General features: G+C 45.3%; 1 protein-coding gene across 4 annotated transcripts in view; it reads left to right on the forward strand.

The window, feature by feature from the left end:
* The window catches only part of LOC119972755 (proteasome activator complex subunit 4-like), a 230725-nt gene that overhangs the window by 97805 nt on the left and 115198 nt on the right, over positions 1 to 17722 (forward strand). For all 4 annotated transcript variants that reach the window (XM_038810083.1, XM_038810091.1, XM_038810102.1 and 1 more), the window contains 4 exons: positions 1707 to 1774; positions 7927 to 8142; positions 8336 to 8493; positions 15682 to 15777. In XM_038810083.1, the coding sequence (XP_038666011.1) occupies positions 1707 to 1774; positions 7927 to 8142; positions 8336 to 8493; positions 15682 to 15777 (538 nt within the window). The remainder of the gene's footprint in view (positions 1 to 1706; positions 1775 to 7926; positions 8143 to 8335; positions 8494 to 15681; positions 15778 to 17722) is intronic.

The following is a 17722-nucleotide window of genomic DNA, read 5'->3' on the forward strand; positions in this document are numbered from 1 at the left end:
CTGCCTTCAGCCGGGTGAAGAAGGCACTGTATATCAGCAAGGTGCAGTGCAGCATAGTATATCCAGCTAAGTTGAGGGTGACCTACAAATCCAAGGACTTTTATTTTGGGATGGCGGAAGCAGCGGAGGAGTTTATGAAGGCAGAAGGACTGTGGCAGAATTGAGAAATAGTCGTGTACCGATGTAGCCTCATGCAACTTTATTTTTTCACTGCGTGTTGGTGTATGTACTAAATGAATCAACGCTGTATATATTTGGACAAGGGAAGAGATGGGACTTTCATTTGCAATGATGGTTCTTTGGGGCTTGGGTGTGTATGCGGGGGTTGTGTGCTAAAGGGGATTTCTTGGTTTTCCTGGGACTGGGCAAAGGGGAAGGAGACCCGGGCAGGGTCCTCCACGATGGCCGATTTAAGCCGGCCAGCGAACGGGAGTGAGGTGAGGGTCTGCGGACATCGGAGCCTGGTAGAACAGGTTTCTGCATTCTGCCGATTCTGCATTCTGTGTTCCAATCACCAGGCAGGAATGTTCCCTTCCAGTTGGGGAACACTTCAGCAGTCAAGGAATTTCAGCCTCTGATCTCCGGCTAAGCATTCTCCAAGGCGGCCTTCAGGATGCGCGACAATGCAGAATTGCCGAGCAGAAACTTATAGCCAAGTTTCGCACACATGAGTACGGCCTCAACCGGGACCTGGGATTCATGTCGCATTACATTCATCCTGCACCATCTGGTCTGGGCTAGCGAAATCCTACCAACTGTCCTGGTTTAAGACAATTCACACCTCTTTAACCTCTGGATCTGTAAAGATTCAATTACCTGCAAATACTCGCATTCTAAGCATTGTCTGGCATCTTTGAATTTGTTTATATATATGTTTCTGGAACATACCTCTTTATTCACCTGAGGAAGGAGCAGTACTCCGAAAGCTAGTGTTTGAAACAAACATGTTGGACTTTAACCTGGTGTTGTAGGACTTCTTACTGTGCTCACCCCAGTCCAACCCCGGCATCTCCACATCAAATCAATTATAGTATTGGATTTCAGAATAGAGAGGTGCTAAATCATGTTTACATACATATCAATATTATTATAGTTTGACTATTGGTGAGATGGGACCTGAGTTAATCAGGGTTTATCAGCGTGGACTTTTAAATGGAGGATTGTGCTTAACCAGTGTCTAACTTCTGGGATAACGTTCAGAAGGAAGTTTCACAGACTGGAAAGATCTGATGAGTAGTGTTCTGTTGGGATCTGTGATGGAACTGTTGCTATTTATCCAAAATCTGAATTTGGGAATGACAAGGTAATCTAGAAATTTGCTGATGACATTAGCTTAGTTCCCATCTCAGTTTATCATATTCCTGTGAAAGGCTGAGAGGATATTGATAGGCTAGCAGGATAGACAGAAGTAGTAAGGTGCAAGTAAATAATTAAATATGTGGTGTGTAGTCATACCTTTTGCAAATAAGAATAAAAAAAGGAACTGCACCTTCCTGGAATGACAATAGAGGCAGCAAATAAACAAAGCAGAATAATCTCAAATGTTAAATGACATAATGGGGAAATTACAGGATCTTTCTGGAATGATGAGCTGAGTTCCTTATCTGTGTCGATCTTGCGTATTTTGATTGAATGTAAATTTGAATGTTTGGGAAAGAACCATGTAAAATATGAAGATGAATAAGGCATTTCTTTATTCTTTGTAGATGATGATGTGTTACAGGAACAGGAGTTAGATAAGGAGCTGCTTTGGAATCTCCAGCTGTTATCAGAGGTAAACACAAGAAATAGTAAAATGAACCATGACTTGTGCAGGTCATGAAATTGATCTACTGGAATATGGTTATAATTGTCCTCTTTTCACACCCACGACGCAGTATTTAAGAATATATTTTACATGCTTTTGCTTTTCTCTACATTGGCTTCACCTTTTTCCGAGACCCCATTTGAATTTGAGGTTTTTGAAAACAAATTAGAATTTTTAATTTATTTTTTAGAAATATTTTTATTAAAGTTTATGTTTTTACACTGTACAAGAGATGGATGGAACGGTTATTATTTACAATTTACATGTTGTTCCTTTCGGCACACCCTCTCCACACACACACACACACACACACACACACACACACACACACACACACACGTCCTATCTTAGTCCTTTTCACCGTAGACGGTCTGTTTTGTTGTTTGTTTAGTTCTTATAGCTTTGTGAGGGGCCTACTGGTCCACGTGTTGATCTCTCCCTGGGTTCCCTCCTGGCATTTTCTTGGGTCTTTTCCCCCCGTTACCCCCTCCCCCTTGTTCCTATCTGCTTTCTTTGGCCCTGGTGGTTCCCATGCATATCCCCCCCACATCCCCCTATTCTTTTATTTTGAAAATCTTTTTATTGTCTTTTCTCATATTTATAAACAGTTACTTAAAATACATTACATTTTTCTTGCCCGCACTAATTTGCTTTATTTTACAGAGAGGTTTGTTTTGTCCTTCATTGGACTAACTGTATGTACATTTTGCTTCCCTCTGGATTGGTCTATGATATTCCCCCCCCCCCCCCCCCCCGGGCTTGTGCAGTCCTTTGATATTCTCCCCCCCCCCCCCCCCCCCCCCCCCCCCCGGGGTTGTGCAGTCCTTTGGTTATTCATCTTTTTTTTGTCCCTGGCTTACTCCTCGTTGCTGGCCTCGAACAGGTTTCGGAACAGGCCGATGAACTGCCCCCAAGTATCCAGGAAGCCTTCCTCTGACCCTCGGATGGCGTACTTAATCTTCTCCAGGTGGAGAAATTCCGAGATCAGCGAGCCAGTCTGCATCTTTTGGTGGTGCTGCCGCTCGCCAGCCGAGCAGGATTCTCCGGCGTGCGATTAGGGAAGCGAAAGCAAGGGCATTGGCCCCCTTCCTCATGTGTTGCTCTGGCTGCTCCGATACTCCGAAGATTGCCACTCTTGGGCATGGCTTCATCCTCACCCCCACAACCCTGGACATTGCCTCGGAGAAGGCTGTCCAGAACCCAGCAAGCTTGGGGCAAGCCCAAAACATGTGGGTGTGGTTGTCTGGGCCCCTCTGGCATTTGTTCTCCACCTCCGAGAAGAACCTGCTCATTCGGGTTCTGGTCAGATGCGCTCTGTGCACCACTTTGAGCTGCATTAGGCTTAGCCTTGCGCAGGAGGAGGTGGAGTTCACCCTGCTCAGTGCTTCGCTCCAGAGTCCCCATCCCATCTCTGTCCCCAGTTCATCCTCCCATTTTTGTCTGGTCCCGTCCAGTGGTGTTCGAGCTCTGTCCAGTAGCTGTCCGTATATTTTTCCACATAGCCCCCTCTTCTCACTGCTTGTGCCTATCAGGTCCTCTAGTAGTGTGCTTTCTGGGGCCCCGGGGTACCCTATTATCTCTTTGCGGAGGAAGTCCTTTATTTGGACGTGTCTCAATTCCTGTCGTCTTGATAGTTTTCACTTCCCGTCAGTTCGTCCAGTGTCACCAGTCTGCGCCCTATGTAGAAGTCCCTGACCGTCAATGTGCCCCCATCCCGCCTCCATCTTTTGAACGTGGTATCTAGCATGGCTGTGGGGAATCTGTGATTGCCGCAGATGGGGGCCATAAGGGACATTTTGGTTATCCCAAAGTGCTGTCTCAACTGGGTCCATGTACTCAGCGTGGCCGCTACCACTGGGCTCGTTGTGTACCTTGTTGAGGATCAAGACGACGGGGCCCAGAGGGTCGTTCCTTTACAGGATGCCTCCCCCATTTGTCCCCAATCTGTGTCAGGTTCTTGTACCCATCCCCTCACTTTTTCTGCCGTTGCTGCCCTGTGGTAGGTTCAATAGAGCCAGGCCCCCTCTGACTTTCCCTCTTTGTAGTGTTAGTTTGGGAATTCTTGGGTTCTTGCCCCCCCCCCCCCATAATGCTATGATTAGCCTGTCTATGTTTTGGAAAAAGGCCTTGGGAATGAAGATCGGGCTGGATCTAAACAGGAAGAGGAACTTTGGCAGTACGTTCATCTTGATCGTCTGCACTCTTCCCGCCAGGGAGAGTGGGAGTGAGCCCCACCGTTGAAGGTCTTTCTTACTTTCTCCACCAGGCTGGTCAGGTTCCACTTGCGGAACTGTGTCCAGTCTCTGGCTATTTGGATCCCCAGGTAACGGAATCTGTTCGGGGCTCTGCCCCTCCCCCTTTTGGGATCACTGGGAATGTCTCGCTTTTGCCCAGGTTAAGTTTGTAGCCTGAGAAGGTTCCAAACTCTTTCAGTGTTTGCAGTTCCAAACTCGTTCAGTATTTGCAGTATTGCCTTCAGTCCCTCCTGTGGCTTCGAGACAAGAGAGGAGCAGGTCATCTGCATAGAGTGAGACTCTGTGCTCTCTATCTCCTCTCTGCATTCCCTTCCAGCTTTTTGCGTCCTGCAGGGCTATCGCCAGGGGTTCGATCGCGAGCGTGAATAAGAGTGGGGATAGGGGGCAGCCCTGTCTTGTTCCTCTCTGTAGCTGGACGTATTCAGAGCTGGTGGTGTTAGTCCGGACACTCGCTTTGGAAGCGTTGTACAGGAGCCTCACCCAGGCGGTGAATCTCGCTCCTAGCCCAAACCGTTGCAGTACCTCGAGGGGGGGAGGGGGGGGGTTGGTGGTGGTGTCATTATTACATTCAGCAGCCGCCTGATGTTCGCTGTGAGCTGCTTACCCGTGACAAAGCTCTTTTGGTCCTCTGCAACCACCTCTGGTACGCAGCCTTTTGGCCTGGACCTTTTGCGAGTCCACATTCAGCAACATGAAATGGGTTTGTATGATCCACATTCCGTCAGGTCTTTATCTTTTTTGGGTATTAGTGAGATTGTGGCCTGTGGTAGAGTTGGTGGTAGGGTGCCCCCTGCCAGTGAGTCCACGAACATGTCCCTTAGATGTGGGGCCAGGACTGGTGCAAATTTTGTGGCGAAGTTCGCTGGGAACCCGTCGGGTCCCGGTGCCTTCCCCGCCTGCATGGAGCTGATGCTCTCCATGATTTCTCCCATGTCTATTGGTGCTTCCAGCTCCCCCGTCTGTCTTCCATCACCACTGGCAGTTCCAGTCTGTCTAGGAACTGTTTCATTCCCGCAGCCCGTCGGAGGCTTGGATGTGTACAGTCTCAGTAGAAGGTCTCGAATACCCGTTTGACCTCCTTTGGCTCTGTTACCAGTATGCCTTTGCTTTCCTTAACCTGCGCTATTTCCCTCGTGGCTGCCTGCTTTTTCAGCTGGTGAGCCAAAAGGCGGCCAGCCTTGTCTCCATGTTCGTAGAAGGTCCCCCGTGTCTGGCGGGGTTTGTACACTGCTTTCCTAGTGGATAGTAGGTTAAAGTCCATTTGCAGCTTTTTCCTCACCGCCAGCAGCTCTATGGTCAGGGCCTCGGAGTACTTTCTATCGACTTCCAGAATGAAGCCCACTAGGTGTTGCCTGGCCACCCCCCTCCCCCTGTTCTAACCGTTGTTGGCTTCAAACAGGTCCTGGAACAGGCTGTCCCCACGCTTTGTGGAAGCCATCGTCCAACCCTCGGATGGAGTATTTGATTTTCTCTAGGTGGAGAAATTCCGATAGGTTTGCCAGCCAGTCTGCAATTGGGGGAGGTGCTGTCAATCACCAGCCGAGCAAGATTCTCCGGCGGGCAATTGGGGAAGCTCTCGCACCCAGATGATCTGGCTGGTCCTATACCTCAGAAGACTGCCACTTCCGGGCACGGCTCCACCCCCACAACCTTGGACATCGCCTTGAAGAAGATTGTCCAGAACCCGACAAGTCTGGGCATGCCCAGAACATGTGGCCATGGTTGGTCGGGTCTCCCTGGCACCGTTTACACTTGTCCTCCCATCTCCGGGAAGAACTTGCTCATTCGAGTTCTTGTCAGGTATGCTCTGTGCACCACTTTAAACTGCATGAGGCTTAGCCTTGCACAGGAGGGGGTGGAGTTTGCCGCCCTCAGTGCTTCATTCAAGAGTCCCCATTCTACTACAGTCCCTATTTCTGCCTTTTTCCTTCTCGTGGTGAGCAAGTCCTTTCTAAAAGTTGTCTGTATATGTCCCCGCAGTTCCCTTTTTCCATATTGCCCGCGTCCAGTAGCTCCTCCAACATTGTTTCTCTTGGGGCTCTCGGGTACTCCATCGCCTCCTTGCGGTGGAAGATTTTGAGTTGTAAATATCGGAGTTCCTGTCCGTTTGGTAGTTCCAGTCTCTCCGTCAGCTCTTCTAAGGCTACAAGTTTATTCGCCATGGAAAGGTCCCTAACCGCTAGTGCCCCCAGTCCTGTCTCCACCTCTTAAAGGTGGCATCTAGCATCGCTAGTGGGCACCTGTGGTTGCTGCAGATGGAGGCCATGGTGGACACCTCGGTTACACGGAAGTGTTGTCTCATCTGGTTCCAGGTTCTTAGTGATGCTACTACCGCTGGTCTGGATGTATGTTTTGCTGGCGGGGATGGGAGCGCTGATGTGGTAAGGGCCCGGAGTGTTGTTCCCATGCAAGAGGACTCCTCCATCCTCACCCATTCCATGCTCAGTTCCCTTACCCATCCCCCTCGCTCTCTCGGCCGTGTCTACCCAGTGGTAGTGAATTTTTCAATTATATCCTCCCATTGGAATGTTTGATTCTGAAATTGCATGGACTCCTGTTATGTGCAGTAGTTTGGTATCACCAGAAGTTCAATTTTTGTCAAGAACATATCAGGACTTGTTTTCTGGTTAGCTTTGGGCTGAATTTTTGCTTTGACTAAGTACGGTGACTCTGGCGCCTTGGTCACGCTGACCAGAATGGTAGTTTCTTCCGCCAGATTCCGCATTTGAAAGATACATTAATTATGCGCAGGCAAGTTCCTGTTTGACCCGCCTGACGGGCAGGTAGCTGATTGGTCTGCCACCCTCCAGTTGATCGGTTTGAAGGTCCCAGCAACATATTTAAATACCAGTCCAGTAAACTCCTATCACTCCAGCCGACCCATCTTCACCAGACAATGCAGGATGTCAGCAAGCAACCCAGAGGAAAATGGATAGCAACCTCAATAAGATGTCTGTTCCTTCATTCAAACCCCCCCCCCCCCCCTCCCATGCCACACATGCCACCTCTTGAGGTCTCCATCCATCCCTTTCCAGTAAACAGCGTGGTATTCCTTTGATCCTCTTGCTTGTGAGCTTTTCACACAGCCTTGTCCGGGTTTAGCTCCCCTTCCCTTGGTCTTCCCTCTGCCTTCCATTGTTCATCTCCATCCAATTCCCCATCCGCCAGCATAATGCTGTCCAAATAAATGCTATTGTATGACACCGAGTGGGGAAAGGGACCCCTGTATTACCTAGTCCCAGGTACAGTACTGAACAGAGATGGTGGTACAGGACGGTCCATGGATCCAGCAGCACAGTTCTGTCCATGAAGACCAGCTCACCATGGAGATGAGAGGCAGGAATGGTATGTCTCAGCAGAGTGATGAGCAGTGCAAAACTATGGTTGTGCGGCATTTACTTCAAAGTTTCTGGTGAATTGAAAATCACCTTGTGCACGCCAGTCTTTAGTAATCGGCTTTGACGCCAACGTGATTTCCCATTGACGTGATGCAAAATTGGAAAGCCTGACAGGCAACCAGCAGACAACTGTTTTAATGATCCTTCATGAGATGCAAATGACTGCAAATGGCATTCATGCCACCTGCCAATGGGATGACCACTCTCCGTTGGGAGAGTTTCAACCTAATTTTACATTAGGTTTCCGACTAATTGGTATTCACCAGATTCACCGTGCGTGGCCGCCACCAGACCTGCTACAGCTGGGCTGAGATTATTGCGCCTTTGGAAATCAAAATGAGGGAGGACATAAAATCAACAAACATTAAAATTCACTCAGTGCTTGTCAGTACAAAGAATTGTTTGAAAAATAACAGCTGCTCATTTCAAATTTGCCTGGCTTAATACAGGTAGTTACTTTTTTCAGATAACACGTGTAGATGGTGATAAGCTGCTGCCATACAAGGATCAACTTGTAAAGATTCTACAAAGAACATTGCACTTGAAGTGCAAGCAGGGATACATTCTGGCTGGAAACCTGTTGCATCATCTACTTCGTTCAACCACACTAATCTATCCAACAGAGTACTGCAGCATGCCAGGTGGTTTTGATAAAGCTTTTGCAGAGTACTTCCCAATTAAGGTATGTATTATTTATTAATTAATGTGATAAAGTAGTACTCGTCTGATTTTGTTTTTAATTATTCCTCTGCAAAGCATTGTGTTATATAAATGCAAATTATTTTGATTGATTTTAATGTTTTTGCTAAGTCATTGTATTTAAATAATATACATTTTTACCACTCCATTTCCCATCCCCAAAAACGTGTTTATAGGATTGGGGAAGACCAGGAGACCTTTGGAATTTAGGAATTCAATGGCATGTGGCCTCTCCAGAGGAGATAAAGTTTGCTTACTATTTGTTGGATAACGTTCTTCAGCCAGAACTGACCAGACTACAGCAATGTGCTGATGGGGAAATAGAAATGTCAAGGTTTGTTGTCACATTAACGAAAAATACATTCTTTGGGAGTAGTTAGAAAATGGGGGTTAAAAGATGGGGTGGCTGTTATAATGGAAAAATTGATGGTAACTTCGTAGGATTCTTTTGCCAAAGTTATCTTTCCAATCCTGCCAATTTAATATACAATTTTGCAGTTAGCATTTAAACGGTTTGCCCCAGCCATTCATTAAAGTTTAATGGTTCTAAAACAGTAGTTGATTTTATCGGAATTGTGCATTTGGATGAAGTTATGGGAGTGAACCTGTAAACGTGAAGGAAATGCTCCTTTTTAAAAATTCTATCTTGTGAAACTGAAAGTAATGTGTCCTGTGAAGATGCAGTGTTTTCAGACTAGAATGAAGATATTGTAAAAAGGATAAAAAGTAACCTTTGGACTGTTGTAATCACGGGAAATTATGTATTTTTAGGTTGACCATTTCAGCGCACCTACTACAATATCCCAGATTTTGCATTGGTAATGACAGGGGAGCTGTCAGCATTACTCCACTCAAATTGACAGTTATTTTGGCAATATTTGTTTTGATTTCCCAAGTACTATCCTTATACAATGAATTAACAAATGCAGTCTCACTGTAAAAACCATTGCAAATGTTATATCTTGCTGAATGAGGTGTAACATTTTTTAAGCAGTGCACTAACTTCATAATTGAACACCCTCACTGGCTCTGAATAGCCAATTTTATATTTGTGGGATGTCAAATTACTCCATAAAAGTCCCACATTTATGTTTTTGTCACACTTATGTAGGTTCAGACATGCTGTCTGGAAACCAATAGCTGGAGCTATGACTGCTCAGTAATTATAATAATCCATCTCCCCTTTGCTGAAAAACTATTTATTTAAGATCTTTTTATATTTAAATTTTTGCCTCGGGAAAATTATTCTAAAAGAAGTTAATTTGGCAAAATCCCCATAAGAGTCTGCATTTTAGAAACATAGAAACCTAGAAAATAGGAACCGGAAGAGGCCATTTGGTCCTTCGAGCCTGTTCTGCCATTCATTATGATCATGGCTCAGCATCCAACTCAATAGCCTAATCCCATTTTCCCCCATATCTTTTGATCCCCTTTGCCCTAAGTGCTATATCAAATTGATTCTTGAAAAGATACAATGTTAACTACTTCCTATGGTAACGAATTCCATAGGCCGACTACTCTCTGGGTGAAGATATTTCTCCTCATCTCTGGCCTAAATGGTCTACCCCATATCGTCAGGCTGTGACACCTGGATCTGGGGACACACCATCGGGAACATCATTCTTGCATCTATCGAGGGCAGCACGGTAGTGCAATGGTTAGCACTGCTGCCTCACGTCGCCGAGGTCCTAGCTTTGATTCTAGCTCTGGGTCACTTTCCGTGTGGAGTTTGCACATTCTTCTCTCCGTGTTTGCGTGGGTTTTGCCCCCACAACCCAAAAGATGTGCAGGCTCAGCGGATTGGCCATGCTAAATTGCCACTTAATTGGAAAAATGAATTGGGTACTCTAAATTTATATTTCAAAAAAAAGTCTTGCATTTACCTTGTCAAGACCTGTTACAATTTTATAGGTTTCTATGAGATCCTCCCTCATTCCAGCAAATACAATCCTAACCGATTCAATATCTCCTCGTACGTCAGTCCTGCCATCCCAGGAATCAGTCTGGTAAACCTTTGCTGCATTACCTCTCGAGCAAGAACATTCTTCCTCAGATAAAGAGACCAAAGCTGAACACACTATTTCAAGTGTAGCTTTACAAAGGCCCTGCGTAATTGCAGCAAGACATCCCTGCTTCTGTACTTGATCCTCACGCTATGAAGACTAACATACCATTTGTCGCTTTTACCACCTGCTGTACCTGCATGCTTACTTTCAGTGACTGGTGTACGAGGGAAGTCAGGTCTTGTTGTCTCTCCTAATTCATGGCCATTCAGATAATAGTCTACCTTCCTGTTTTTGCTACCAAAGTGGATGACCACGCATTTCTCCAAATTATACTGCATCTGCCATTCATTTGCTTACTCAGCTTGTCCAAATCACACTGCAGGATCTTTGCATCCTCCTCACAGCTCACCCTCCCACTAAACTTGGTGTCAGCTGCAAATTTGGAGATATTACATTTTGTTCCCTCATCTAAATCATTAATATAAATTGTGAATATCCGGGACTCTGGCACTGATCCCTGTGGCACCCCACTAGTCACTCCTAATTTGAAAAAGACCCATTAATTCCTACTCTTTGTTTCCTGTCTGCCAACCAGTTTTCTATCCTTCTCAATATACTACTCGTAATCCCATGCACTTAATTTTACACACTAATCTCTTATGAGGAACTTTGTCAGAAGCCTTCTGAAAGTCCAGGGGTGGGAATCTGGTCATCTGTTTCTGACCAGTCCTGCCGACGTGGATTGGACGTAGTCCCACACGGCGGGACCTGGCAGGTACGTTGGCTGGTGCGGTCCTGGGGTGGGGTGGGATCCGACCCCAGGGTGGCCTAGCCTGCGATCGGGGCCCACCGATCTGCGGGCGGGCCTGTGCCTTGGGGGCACTCCTTCCTTCTCCGCCGGCCCCTGTAGGGCTTCGCCGTGGCCGGCACGAGATGACTCCCCCCGCGCATGCGCCAAAATACGCCGGCCAGTCTGCGCATGCGCTGTACCACGCCGGCGGTTCTGCACGTGTGCTAACTCGCGCAGTCCCTTCGGCGCCGGCTGGCACGGTGCCAACCCCTCCGGGGCCGACCTAGCCCCCGGAAGTGTGGAGAATTCCGCAGCTTCCAGTCAGCCCGACGCCGGAGTGGTTCGCGCTGTTTTTTACACCGACGTCAGGCCAACACGCCTATTCGGGAGAATCCCGCCTCCGATATACCACATCCACTGGCTCCCATTCATCAAATCTACTAGATACATTCTCAGAGAATTCCGGTAGATTTTCAAAGCATGATTTCCCCTTCATAGATCCATGCCGACTCTGTCTGATCCTGCCCCTATTTTCCAAGTGCTCTCCTCTAAACTCTTTGATATTTTCTTTATTTAAAAAAAAATAAATTTAGAGTACCCAATTATTTTTTTCCAATTAAGGGGCAATTTAGCCTGGACAATAAACCTACCATGCACATCTTTAGGTTGTGGGGGTGAATCCAACGCCGACGGTGGGAGAATGTGCAAACTCCATGGACAGTGACCTGGGGCCGGGATCAAACCTGGTCCTTGGCGTTGTGAGGCAGCAGTGCTAACCACCGCGCTGACCTAGAAAATCTTTGATAATGGATTCTAGAATTTTCCCCACTACCGACGTCCGGCTTATTGGTCTATAATTCCATGTTTTCTCTCTACCTACCTTTTTAAATAGTGGAGATACATGAGCTACTCTCCAATCTGCGCGATCTGTTTAGAGTCTATAGCATCCTGGAAGATGACCACCAATGCATCCGCTATTTCTGGAGCCACTAAGTACTCTGGGATGTTGATTATCAGGCCGTGGGGATTTATCAGTCTTCAATCCCATCAATTTCCCGAACATCATTTCTCTACTAATATTGATTTCCTTTAGTTCCTCCCTCTCTCCAAGCTCTGCATTCTCCAACATTTCTGGCATCTGATTTGTGTCCTCATTTGTGAAGACGGAACCAAAGTATATGTTTAGTTGCTCAGCCATTTCTTTGTCCCCAGTTTACATTCCCGTGTTTCTGACTGTAAAGGACCTACATTTGTCTTCACCAATCTTTTTCTCTTCACATACCTATAGAAAGTTTTACAGTCAGTTTTTTATGTTCCCTGCAAGCTTACTTTCGTATTCTATTTTCTCATTCTTAATCAATCCCTTGGTCCTTCTTTGCTGAATTCTAAACTGCTCCCAATCCTCAGACCTTTGTTTTTTTTGGCCAATTTGTATGCTTCTTCCTTGGATCAAATACGATTTAATTCCTAATGTTTACAAATAAAGAGGGGGGGGGGGGCAACAAAAAGTATTAAAAGCAGGGGCATGGGAACCTGGATTGTAGTTTTAGGGTACGGGAGATTGAGAGTATAGAGGTCAGGAGCACAGATTTGACTTCGCAGGAGGGTGCCAGTGTTCAGGTAGGTGGTTTGAAGTGTGTCTACTTCAATGCCAGGAGTATACGAAATAAGGTAGGGGAACTGGCAGCATGGGTTGGTACCTGGGACTTCGATGTTGTGGCCATTTCAGAGACATGGATAGAGCAGGGACAGGAATGGTTGTTGCAGGTTCCGGGGTTTAGGTGTTTTAGTAAGCTCAGAGAAGGGGGCAAAAGAGGGGGAGGTGTGGCGCTGCTAGTCAAGGACAGTATTACGGTGGCGGAAAGGATGCTAGATGGGGACTCTTCTTCTGAGGTAGTATGGGCTGAGGTTAGAAACAGGAAAGGAGAGGTCACCCTGTTGGGAGTTTTCTATAGGCCACCTAATAGTTCTAGGGATGTAGAGGAAAGGATGGCGAAGATGATTCTGGAAAAGAGCGAAAGTAACAGGGTAGTTGTTATGGGAGACTTTAACTTTCCAAATATTGACTGGAAAAGATATAGTTCGAGTACATTAGATGGGTCATTCTTTGTACAATGTGTGCAGGAGGGTTTCCTGACACAATATGTTGACAGGCCAACAAGAGGCGAGGCCACATTGGATTTGGTTTTGGGTAATGAACCAGGCCAGGTGTTAGATCTGGAGGTAGGTGAGCACTTTGGAAACAGTGACCACAATTCGGTGACCTTTACGTTAGTGATGGAAAGGGATAAGTATACCCCGCAGGGCAAGAGTTATAGCTGGGGGAAGGGCAATTATGATGCCATTAGACATGACTTAGGATGTGTTGGTTGGAGAAGTAGGCTGCAAGGGTTGGGCACACTGGATATGTGGAGTTTGTTCAAGGAACAGCTATTGCATGTTCTTGATAAGTACGTACCAGTCAGGCAGGGAGGAAGGGGTCGAGCGAGGGAACCGTGGTTTACCAAAGAAGTGGAATCTCTTGTTAAGAGGAAGAAGGAGGCCTATGTGAAGATGAGGCGTGAAGTTTCAGTTGGGGCGCTTGATATTTACAAGGAAGCGAGGAAGGATCTAAAGAGAGAGCTGAGACGAGCAAGGAGGGGACATGAGAAGTCTTTGGCAGGTAGGATCAAGGAAAACCCAAAAGCTTTCTATAGGTATGTCAGGAATAAAAGAATGACTAGGGTAAGAGTAGGGCCAGTCAAGGACAGTGGTGGGAAGTTGTGTGTGGAGGCTGAGGAGATAAGCGAGATACTAAATGAATACTTTTCGTCAGTATTCACTCAAGAAAAAGATAATATTGTGGAGGAGAATGCTGAGACCCAGGCTATTAGAATAGATGGCATTGAGGTGCGTAGGGAAGAAGTGTTGGCAATTCTGGACAAGGTGAAAATAGATAAGTCCCCGGGGCCGGATGGGATTTATCCTAGGATTCTCTGGGAAGCCAGGGAAGAGATTGCTGAGCCTTTGGCTTTGATTTTTAGGTCATCATTGGCTACAGGAATAGTGCCAGAGGACTGGAGGATAGCAAATGTGGTCCCTTTGTTCAAGAAGGGGAGTAGAGATAACCCCGGTAACTATAGGCCGGTGAGCCTAACGTCTGTGGTGGGTAAAGTCTTGGAGAGGATTATAAAAGATACGATTTATAATCATCTAGATAGGAATAATATGATTAGGGACAGTCAGCATGGTTTTGTGAAGGGTAGGTCATGCCTCACAAACCTTATCGAGTTCTTTGAGAAGGTGACTGAACAGGTAGACGAGGGTAGAGCAGTTGATGTGGTGTATATGGATTTCAGTAAAGCGTTTGATAAGGTTCCCCACGGTCGTCTATTGCAGAAAATACGGAGGCTGGGGATTGAGGGTGATTTAGAGATGTGGATCAGAAATTGGCTAGTTGAAAGAAGACAGAGAGTGGTAGTTGATGGCAAATGTTCAGAATGGAGTTCAGTTACGAGTGGCGTACCACAAGGATCTGTTCTGGGGCCGTTGCTGTTTGTCATTTTTATAAATGACCTAGAGGAGGGCGCAGAAGGATGGGTGAGTAAATTTGCAGACGACACTAAAGTCGGTGGAGTTGTAGACAGTGCGGAAGGATGTTGCAGGTTACAGAGGGACATAGATAAGCTGCAGAGCTGGGCTGAGAGGTGGCAAATGGAGTTTAATGTGGAGAAGTGTGAGGTGATTCACTTTGGAAAGAATAACAGGAATGCGGAATATTTGGCTAATGGTAAAATTCTTGGTAGTGTGGATGAGCAGAGGGATCTCGGTGTCCATGTACATAGATCCCTGAAAGTTGCCACCCAGGTTGATAGGGTTGTGAAGAAGGCCTATGGTGTGTTGGCCTTTATTGGTCGAGGGATTGAGTTCCGGAGCCATGAGGTCATGTTGCAGTTGTACAAAACTCTAGTACGGCCGCATTTGGAGTATTGCGTACAGTTCTGGTCGCCTCATTATAGGAAGGACGTGGAAGCTTTGGAACGGGTGCAGAGGAGCCATGAGGTCATGTTGCAGTTGTACAAAACTCTAGTACGGCCGCATTTGGAGTATTGCGTACAGTTCTGGTCGCCTCATTATAGGAAGGACGTGGAAGCTTTGGAACGGGTGCAGAGGAGATTTACCAGGATGTTGCCTGGTATGGAGGGAAAATCTTATGAGGAAAGGCTGATGGACTTGAGGTTGTTTTCGTTAGAGAGAAGAAGGTTAAGAGGTGACTTAATAGAGGCATACAAAATGATCAGAGGGTTAGATAGGGTGGACAGCGAGAGCCTTCTCCCGCGGATGGAGGTGGCTAGCACGAGGGGACATAGCCTTAAATTGAGGGGTAATAGATATAGGACAGAGGTCAGAGGTGGGTTTTTTACGCAAAGAGTGGTGAGGCCGTGGAATGCCCTACCTGCAACAGTAGTGAACATGCCAACATTGAGGGCATTTAAAAATTTATTGGATAAGCATATGGATGATAAGGGCATAGTGTAGGTTAGATGGCCTTTAGATTTTTTCCATGTCGGTGCAACATCGAGGGCCGAAGGGCCTGTACTGCGCTGTATCGTTCTATGTTCTATGTTCTAACACCATATTTTCATGCTTAAGCATAGATTTGTGCTAGTTTATGCTTCAAACTAATGTGTTTTTAAGGGAAATACTTGAATGCTTCTAGACAATGTTTTTTTTTTGTCCCCGACAGAGATGATGTACACCAGAGTCTGTGTATTGTGCAGAACTGCCTAATGGGCTCAGGGAGCCTGTTGCCTTTCCTGGGAGGAGACCCCATACGTGGCTTGTAAGAAAAATTAGTGCATAACCTGAATTGTCTTTCATTTAAAAGTATTCAAATCTGATTGCTTGTTCTTTCAATGGTTTCCCTTTAATCTCTTTCTCATGGCTCATGATTTATGCTGGATTATGGCTCCACAAATGCTGGTTGCCTTCTGAAAATTTACTCTTTTTCATGTGTGAACAAAAATATTAATATCAGGAGGCTATTTGCTATTGAAGGCACAGAGTGAACCATGAAATTATCTACCTTCTATGTATATTCCAGGTGGATATCATTCAAGATCGGCAGCCCAGCTTATTTTCCTCAATCAGAGCAGGATACTGAGACTAATTGTAAAACCACAATGCTCAAAACAACTTATTATCTCCAGATCAGACTATAGATATATTCATTGTGCTAAACCTGAGTATTTTCCTTTTGACCTCCAAGATGGTTAAATACGTTACCATGTAATATCTTGTAAAATCAATTACAGCAATAGCATACCTTAAGTTGGCATGAAGATATTAAAACAATTTTACATAGTGCAAGATTATCTAAATAATTAGCATCCACCTCAAGTGGAGTACCCAGAGTGATTTGGGCAATTATTTCAATGAAGTCCCAGTTTTGAATATCATTGATTCTTGAGATTGTTTTACCAATATTTTATACACTTCTTCACATGTTGCTTGCATGTAACAAAAATACGCAGTACAAAGGGATATCATTTCCTATACCTTTTCCCATTTTTGTGAAATCTTTTTTCGGACAAGCTCATCAGCATAGAGAAAATACTGGAAGTAGCAATATTGGTAATTGGAGGCACCCTCGAACCGCCCCTCCTCGAAGCTCCTGGTGGGAGAGTCGGGAACAGGAGGACATAATGTCAAAATTTGTGCTAGGCTATTTAGGAACCATTATTTAACACGGTAACGGAAATATGAAACACCTCTCCTCCATGCCCCACACCTTCCCAAAACAAATCTATTGTAAATTTCAAAACTGAGATTAATAAATCTTCGTTATGCAATGATGTTGAGGGTTATGGCACAAGTGTGGGTAGATAGAATTAATATATTGACCAACCATGATCTAATTGAATAGCCTACTCCTATTCTTATTGTCCTTACACAGTTATTGCACATAATTCCTTCAAAATTTTAATACTAGAGCTAGACCATTTTCAGTACTATTAGGAAGAACCTTTTACACAGAAGATGATGGTAATCTGGAACTTTTCACCCAAAAACCAGTGGCTGTTCTGCCAATGAATGTTTTAAAGATTGAGATCGCTAGACGTTTGTTAGATCAGGGTACTGAGCAAAGGCGGACAAGTGAAGTTGGTGATTGACGTATTCTTGTTCCCAAGATTGATTCTTTTAGGCAGTACATAGATGATAAACAAATATAACCATTTTTATAAGCAAATGCCACCAATCTAATAATACTCTATTGCTGTTGTATTAAAGACATATAGAAGAAGTAGGAAACACCAATGAGAGTGACTAAAAGCACCTTATCTTTTACTCATCATTGAATGTCTTGGAATTTTTTATATATTTTGAACAAAATCTTATTTGCAGTTCACTAAACTGTATGACAGTTCCAAAACAAAATTGAGAGAACTATGCTCAAACGTTGTTTTCAGGCTACCTCCAACCACCAGTACTACATTTTCAGTATTCTGCACATGAAGATGGGACCAATATGAATGAAAGTACAAGAGGTAGTGTCCTTTGTAAGAGAATTAGCACGGATGTCAGGGTATTTCCCACATTCCTCGGCTTGCATCCTTCACTTTATTTTCCCCAGGGATCAGAATTTTGCTTCAGTACCTTCTTAGTCTTGTTATTAAATTTACTTTAAAATGTCAATCTTGCGTCGGTTTTTGATTTATTGAATTATCAGCCTCTTGTATGGTGGGAAATGTTTCTGTTAAAGTGTCAACTTTATGTTTAATTTGGAG

Source organism: Scyliorhinus canicula, chromosome 1, assembly GCF_902713615.1.
Source record: "Scyliorhinus canicula chromosome 1, sScyCan1.1, whole genome shotgun sequence".
In the NCBI taxonomy this organism is placed as follows: Eukaryota; Metazoa; Chordata; class Chondrichthyes; order Carcharhiniformes; family Scyliorhinidae; genus Scyliorhinus; species Scyliorhinus canicula.